The sequence below is a fragment of the Helianthus annuus genome, chromosome 4 (genome assembly GCF_002127325.2).
Source record: "Helianthus annuus cultivar XRQ/B chromosome 4, HanXRQr2.0-SUNRISE, whole genome shotgun sequence".
Lineage (NCBI taxonomy): Eukaryota > Viridiplantae > Streptophyta > Magnoliopsida > Asterales > Asteraceae > Helianthus > Helianthus annuus.
In genome coordinates this window covers 157,449,554-157,457,315 of record NC_035436.2, presented here as the reverse complement: position 1 = coordinate 157,457,315, position 7,762 = coordinate 157,449,554, and the positions used below count along the sequence as shown (strand labels likewise).

Here is a 7,762-nt window from a genome sequence, read left to right as displayed (position 1 = left end):
TGCACTTCTCAATCGTTTTATTATATCCAAAGATATGGCTTCAACCACGACAGACCTCATCATGCAATGGTTTGGATATAACGCTGCTCTTCCCTTGTATTCTATTTTCTTATCACCACCTCCTCCCTCCTGTTTCTCGCCTGACTCCGTCGACGTACCCACTAACGACTCCTTAAAAGATACCCCTTTTTTAATGTAATTATGCTTCATATTGTTATACGTTGCCTGCTGTGCTTTGTGCGGATCAGGTGCATTCCTATACGACTGTCCATGTTGATTCACCTGTTGGTTAACCCTTTTATTGCCTTTGCCAAACTTTGCCGGAAAGACCTTTAGCTTTGCTTCGTAGATAGTAACCGTGTTCATACTCTTCACTGTTCTCTCCATATTCACAACCCCTTGGAGTCTTATGAAACCAAAGAAATTTCCCCGGGCGTCTCTCTTCTTTGCCACATAAGCATCCTTTACTATCCCATGCGGCTGGAATGCCTTCCATAGTAACGACTTTGAGATTTCCCCCGGAAGATTTCCCACGTAAAAAGTCGTCACGTTTTGGTCCTGACCACCATTATAGTAAGAGCTCCCCATTCCGACCAAAAAACAGCCAAACACTCCTATCCCCTCCAATAAAACAAACGAAAACAGTGGATTCCCGACTCTAAGGGTGTTAATGGGATTCGAATCGATCTAGCTTAACTATACTCAGATAGCCGCGACCAATATCAGACCCACTAAGCCCCGAAGAAAAATCGAAAAAACCACTGCGGGAACGAGGGGAAAAAAAGCGTAATACAAGAATCACGATAAGAAGGATACCGGCCGAAGCAAGGAGACGCTGAACTCGATAACAAGATAGAAGGAGAGGTCAGACCGAAGACCAGGTTGTGGAAGCGGGACCTTTCGCTCTATTTTGTCGAAAAACAGCAGTTCTCCGGTGAAGGAACTCCGGCGACGGTTCAGAATACTATTTATTTCTCTTAAGATCGGGTAATGTTTACGCTCAAAGTATCATTAATATTATAACTCATATTCTCAAAATATTAATTTATGTGGGGATTATGATATTAAAGATTAATGATTATGCAAATTCAGATTTGTTGATAAGAGTGTTGAACCAGTAAGATGTTTGAACCATTAAGTGTTAAACCAATAAGAGTTCTAAACCATTAAGAGCCAGTATAATGTTTAACCATTTAGAAACAAATGTCTGACCAATTTAGATAAGATGTTGAACCAATTTAGATAAGAGGTCTTAACCATTCAGACTTAGTATAATGCTTAATCATTCAGATACAAGTGTTTCAGTTATTCAGACACGTGCTTGCGAAACAAACAGTCTAAACTATTAAGTGCTGAACCAATAAGAGGTCTGAATCATTAAAAATAAATTAAGAGTTATGCGAATTCTTATTGTACAAAGATATATTTTAATAATTGAAAAAAAGAATCTGTATTAAAAAAATTCATAAAATCTAGATTATTAATTATATCTGTGACTTGTTGGGTTTCAAAGAACAACATTGGACACACGTTTCATTCATACAAGAGAAATGGTCCATGGGATATTCTTCCCCCATGTTGTCTTGTCTTCTTACCTACCATTCATAAATGCACCATTTTATTTTCAGGAATACTGGATTTTAATAATCCCATCTATTAGTCGTTGACCAGTAATAATTCAACTTTAAAAATAACCAGTGGTGGTCTTATATTTTCACATATTGTAAATCAATGGACTTTTTAAAGGGTTCATTGGTTTACAATATGTCAAAATGTGAGACCACCAATGATTATTTTTAAAGTTGAAACCGTTGCCGGCCAACAACTAATAGTTGGGATTATTAAAATCCATTATTCCTTACTTTCATATACATGCTTACTCATTCGTTTGCAAACAAATAAATAAATATAAAAAGTCACAGAGATGGTAAAAAGAAGACATTAGACTACGCGTTATGGAATGGTGAAAGGTGAAGAAAATTGCCACGTAAGCGTAGAATGGTTTCGGTTTTCACACTCATGCATTTTATTGGGATAAGTGAACTTTTTTTATTGATTTTTAATACACTTTATTGTGATACATGGGCTGGTGATTGACTCATACAATTTAAAGAAAAGAAATAAATATGTTTCTTCCCCACGCCCACTAGCTACTCCACGAGAATGAGGCCGCATCCCCCTTTCACTGTGAAGGTGGGCAGTGTTAAGCGCTCTGTGGCCTATGTAGTGGGGCTTCTGTGCCCCCTTTACCCTTTCGTAACACATGGCCTTAAATACGTTCTTAAGCAAAAGTTAAATCATGTTTTGTCAGACCATAGAGAAACATATCGTGTAGTTTACAGTTTACCTTTATAAAGTGGATTAATGGTTTAATTCATGGTTTGAAGTTTGGAACCGTTCGTATAAATCGAGAACATTTATCTTTAGTGACTATACACACACACACACTCAAATTTACGTTATGAATTCAATATATGTTAATTATTTTAACTTTTTTAAAATTAAAACGTGTTCAAAACTGTCAAACCGACCAGTCTAGTTTGCCATTTTTCGAACGATACTTATCGATTCAGCCCATGCTTTTTCCTAGACACGTTTAGAATCCAATGAACACACCAAAAGGACCAACCAATCTTCAACATTTGTGTGATAAAAAAAACATTACTACAAAATTTACACTTTGAACTCATTCATCATTTTAACATAAATAAACCATCTACACCTTCAATAACTTCTAAATGTTAACCTAACTTACAACTCGAATCAGTAAAAATATGAATCAAAATCGGCCTGAAAAACCGCTGTATGTATGTATACATTATATCGTTAAATTTTGAAACCGGAACTTGGGTAAGCATTGTCAACCATTGAATCCCTCTTCACAAGGGCTGTACAATTTATAGGCTCACTAGAAAAACTTGAGCCCAATCCTGTAACTTTTAACCGTCTTCTTTAAAAACACTAAATATGAAATCTCGGAAGCGTTTCGAGTACTGTATGGGGTCCACAGCCGAAATGGAAGTCGGGTTGTATTGGAATGCCTTATAGGCATGTTCAAGCTTTTTGCTGATGTCATAATCTTGCAATATGTCGATTATACCAAAGAAGAGGATGACATTGTAGAACTCTTGTGTTGGTTCACCAACTAACTGATTCTCGTGACTTCTAACCGTGAGTTCGACCCGAGCTGGCATGTTAACGCCAAGCCTAATGGAAGCCCACCTGCAGAATCGTAATTTATTACATATGTGCTAAAAAATGGGTGGGTCAGGTAACGGGTCAAAACAAGTTTGGATTAAAACATCAAACATGTCACATTTATTACGATAAGAATAATAACAATCTAGGAGTTTGCATGCATAAAGAGCAGGCATTGGACCTATTTCTTCTAGCTGTGCTTTTTGATTGACCCGTTTGAGATATAACACAAACAAATCGACCCACTTATATAACTCACCGTGTAGGGTCAAGAGAGGCATCTGTATCTGCCGAAGAAACCCTAGGGCTTGACCCACTGCTATCCAGTTCAATGTTCCCTATGAATCAGACCAAGATTGTTACTTCGGGCTCATAATATATATATATATATATATATGAGAGAGAAAAAAAACTGTAGGAGTACAAGATCCAGACAAACCACCTTCATCTGCCGATAAGTCCTGATTGCATGCTTGAACACTAATACCAACTAAAAGACTGTAATCCATAATTCTTTCCTGTTCAAGAAATTTACAGTCCGTATTGACCTGCCTGCATCAACAGAATCTACTAGTTAATAGCAGTAGTATTAGACTAAATGAGACCCTGTAAATCGAATCAGGGTGGTTAAAATGTTCACCTATAGAACTCTTGAAACTGATCTTTCTGCAATCGGAAAATATAATTGAGGTCAAGATCTTTGAGGGTGGTATTTGCATCAATTTCAGACTCGGGTTTATCCGTTATTCGACCATGGGAAGATCCTTTTAAGTCGAACCGTCTGTTAATCGGTACATCGGTACAAAACAAATTTCCCATAACGACAAACCGCACCTACTCATGAACCAAAAACATAATCAGCAACCAAATGTAACAAAATTTCAAGAATTTTTTTTTTTTTTTTACTGTTTTACTCTCGGTCATACCTTCCGTTGTGAAGATCCGCTCAACTTCACACAATGTAATCCAAAAAATTTGGTGACGAGTGTGTTTTCGTAGGATTTCATATGCTGAAAGTACGCTGGAAGCATCCTCCTTAGTACCTGAAATGGTTATTAACATAATCAGGTCAAACGAACATTATAATCATTGACATCAAGTAACAAAGAACGTGAACTAGACTGGAAGAATCGACTCACTTTAACTTCTGCCTTTTTCATTGTCTTTATCATATACTTGTTGTCGGATGTCATGTAAAAGAAACATCCGCTTTTTCCAGGAGACGAGAGCTCCCGAAGAGCCTCATTCCCGCAAATTGACAACATGTAATCCACTGGATCCACGTTAAACAAATTCCTAAGTGTCCTGAAACCATATATATCATTTAATAACAACTACAATCAACCAAAACCGCAAAACATACCAAGATATTTATTTAAAAAATCAAGTAAGAGTATCAACTAACCTGAAAACCGATGGACAATAGTCTTTAAATTTAAAATCACACGACTGATGAGGTGGAGTATGTTTCGATCCTTCCGGAGGAAATCTGGTCCATAATTTTTCCTTGGTATCAAAAACCGTAGGCTTCAAATCAAGCGGTTTAGGTGAACTTGGCCTCCCTACAGAATGCCTGGAATAGCACTATTAATTATTCAAGTAATAACAACAATTAACGCATATTTCATTAATCTGCATATCATTATATGAACGCGACATTATTATCCAATTTTTACCTTATCCCAAGCTGTAGATTAAGCATGAGCTCATAATTCTTATGCCCTTTGCAAATCGTGACCCCTTGCTTCTGTGTTTTCTCGAGCTCATATGAGCCGAAAGCATCAATAGACTGTCTCCGACCGTTGTTCTCGATTTTAGGATTCATCCTCACGGGTTGTTTTTGATGCTTTCCGTCACTATTAGACCAACTAAACACCTTATCTGAAGGGAATACCGAAACGGATTCCGCCGCATAAACAAAGCATTCACTCATCTCAAATGAGAACAGCTGATTAGGATCCCAATCATCATGATTAACCGTTGAACTCGATGGATAAAACTTTACGTGTTGTTCTTTCTGATCCTTACCCCAAACACCCAAATAGTAACTCCCACCTTCAAACGTAAACGCACCGTTCCCTTTCGGGAATCCGCATTCCCAACTCCCATCAAACCGATTCCCGTTAGCCCAAACCATGATTCCATTCCCACTCATCTTTCCTTTCTTCCACTGCCCTGTATACCGATTACCACTATTCCAGTTATACGACCCTTCACCGTCATACAACCCCTTCCTCCAATCACCTTCGTAATGATCACCGTTTGCATAACTCATACTCCCTTTCCCATGCTTCTTATTCATAACCCAACAACCTTTATAAGTATGATTCAAAGATCCCGTAAACGTCCCCTCACCGTCCATATAACAGTTCTTGAACCGACCCTCGTACGTAGCACCCGAGGGCCAGCTAAACTTCCCTCTACCGTTCATCCTCCCTTTCCACCACTCACCGAAATACATACACCCATCCGCCCACAAGTACTTTCCGGACCCGTGCGGGCAGTTTTCCGCTACCCACTGACCCATATAAATATCCCCATTGGAAAAAATCTTTTCCACATGAACAAGTTCAGCTGCAGCTTCAGTCTCACAACTCTCTTCATCTACATGAGCTACCGACATTGTTGTGAACATGCCGACCGCTCTTTTCTTAGCAGAAGCTTGTGATTTCTTAACTTTCACTTCCCATGACTTCAAAATACCAGCCAAATCTTTGCTCATTATCACTATCTAGTTCCTAATAGTTCCAAATTCACATACAAAACACTAAACCCATCACCCCAGATCAATCTCACCTTGCATCATCAACACAACTCTCAGAGGCATTACATCAAACACCTGTAATGCAACCCAAGAAACCCAACAAAACCAAGAAAGACTCAATCTTTATGAGATAACAAGACAAACCCAAATCCAGGAAACACCAATGAGACAATGACAACGATCAGACGCAGCCCCAATAGTAACAACAAAAAGGGAATTTGTTGGGATCGCAAGACGGGTGTAAATGCTATAATAGATTATTATGGGGGAAAGTAATGTGGGGGCTTCTAATTTTCAAATGAATGTGCCGAGCTGTTCCATTTCATTGATTACGAAAGGCAAAAAGCTGTAAATGGAATCGAACAACAACGACTTTTTCTGTAAACAATTTTCTTATTGGGTTGTAATTCTTGTGTCGGAATATAGGGTTTTGATGGTTTAATGTTTTACTCTGTATAGTAAATGGAACGGTAAACTAGCTACAATTCATGATCATCTGTTTTACATGAAAAAGTGAATGTATGATATTAATGTGATTTATGTACTAGGCTTTTTCTTTTCTTATTTGGGCTTTTAATATTTTTTTAAAGTTATAATAGTTGACTTGGTCAAAACATTAATAACAAGTTAAGTAGTTAACCATAGCTATAAAAAAAATAACAGGTTTTTATAATTTTCATTTGGTTTTATTTTATTTTATGTATTATTATCTTTAAACTGTAATTTGTTGACTCACTAGTTAATGCCACCGCCCGCGTTGCGGGGCGATGGCCGAATAATTCTCAATCAATTAAAAAAACACTATTATAGTTTTCTTAGGAAAAAAAAAACTAAAACGATGACAAGACCGTAGTTCTGAGCTCAGGGCAAAACTGTAGTTTGTAAGGATTAATGAGCGACTTTTAGGAAGCTCCTTGACATGGAAAAAAATTAAATCCAGTCAACTAATAAAAAAACACTTTTATAGTTTTGCTAAAAAAACTAAAACGATAGCAATATTGTAATTTGAACTGAGGGCAAAGTTGTATTTGTTGACTTGGGTAAAATCGTAATTTGGCAAAAGTTAAAGTGATGGCAATACTATAAATTTGAACCGGAGACAAAATCGTAATATAACTTTGCACTAAGGACGGAATCGTAATTTTAAGCTGGGGACAAAACTATATTTTTAATTTGAACTGGGGCAAAATCAAAATTTTGAACTGAGGGCAAATTCGTAATTTTGAATAGGGGGCAAAAGCATAGTTTTATTTTGAACCGGGCAAAAACATAATTTTAAACTGAAGGCGAAATCATATTTTTTGAAACGGGGCGAAAATGCAAAGTCGTCATTTTTAGTTTGGGGCAAAAGCAAAAATTATTTTGAACTGAGGCCGAAATTGTAATTGTAATATGGGGATAAAATCATAATTTTGAACCGAGGGCAAAATCGTAATTTTGAGCGAGTGATAAAAACATAATTTTATTTTGAGCTGGAGGCAAAAACGTAATTTTATTTTAAATTAAGGACAAAACCGTAATTTTAAAACGAATATAAAACAATAAAACTGTTGGTCCAATAGGGAAGTGCCACGCAGCTGCGTAGCACTATTCCCCCACTTCGTTTGGAAGTGCCACGCAGCTGCGTGGCACAATTCCCCCACTTCGTTTTTGTATATGTAGAGAATGGTATTGTGTCGTGCTTCCATGTTTGTTTTGAATATATGTTATATTATTCAATATAAAATGTTGGCGCCTTTTATGTATATTTATGTATTTTAGGTAAGAGGTATGTTTATCTATCTAAATACATAATTTTGG

The 7,762-nt window shown here is 37.1% G+C and overlaps 1 protein-coding gene across 1 annotated transcript; it reads right to left on the bottom strand.

The window, feature by feature from the left end:
- Positions 1-2,763: 2,763 nt before the first annotated feature.
- LOC110936997 (phosphatidylinositol 4-phosphate 5-kinase 6) lies at positions 2,764-6,423 on the bottom strand. Its single transcript, XM_022179407.2, has 8 exons — positions 4,875-6,423; positions 4,604-4,771; positions 4,338-4,503; positions 4,125-4,241; positions 3,839-4,032; positions 3,641-3,750; positions 3,458-3,536; positions 2,764-3,222 (listed from the first exon to the last, which is right to left on the bottom strand). Exons 1-8 carry the CDS (start codon positions 5,918-5,920, stop codon positions 2,940-2,942), a joined length of 2,163 nt encoding a protein of 720 aa, XP_022035099.1. The 5' UTR covers positions 5,921-6,423; the 3' UTR covers positions 2,764-2,939.
- Positions 6,424-7,762: the final 1,339 nt, after the last annotated feature.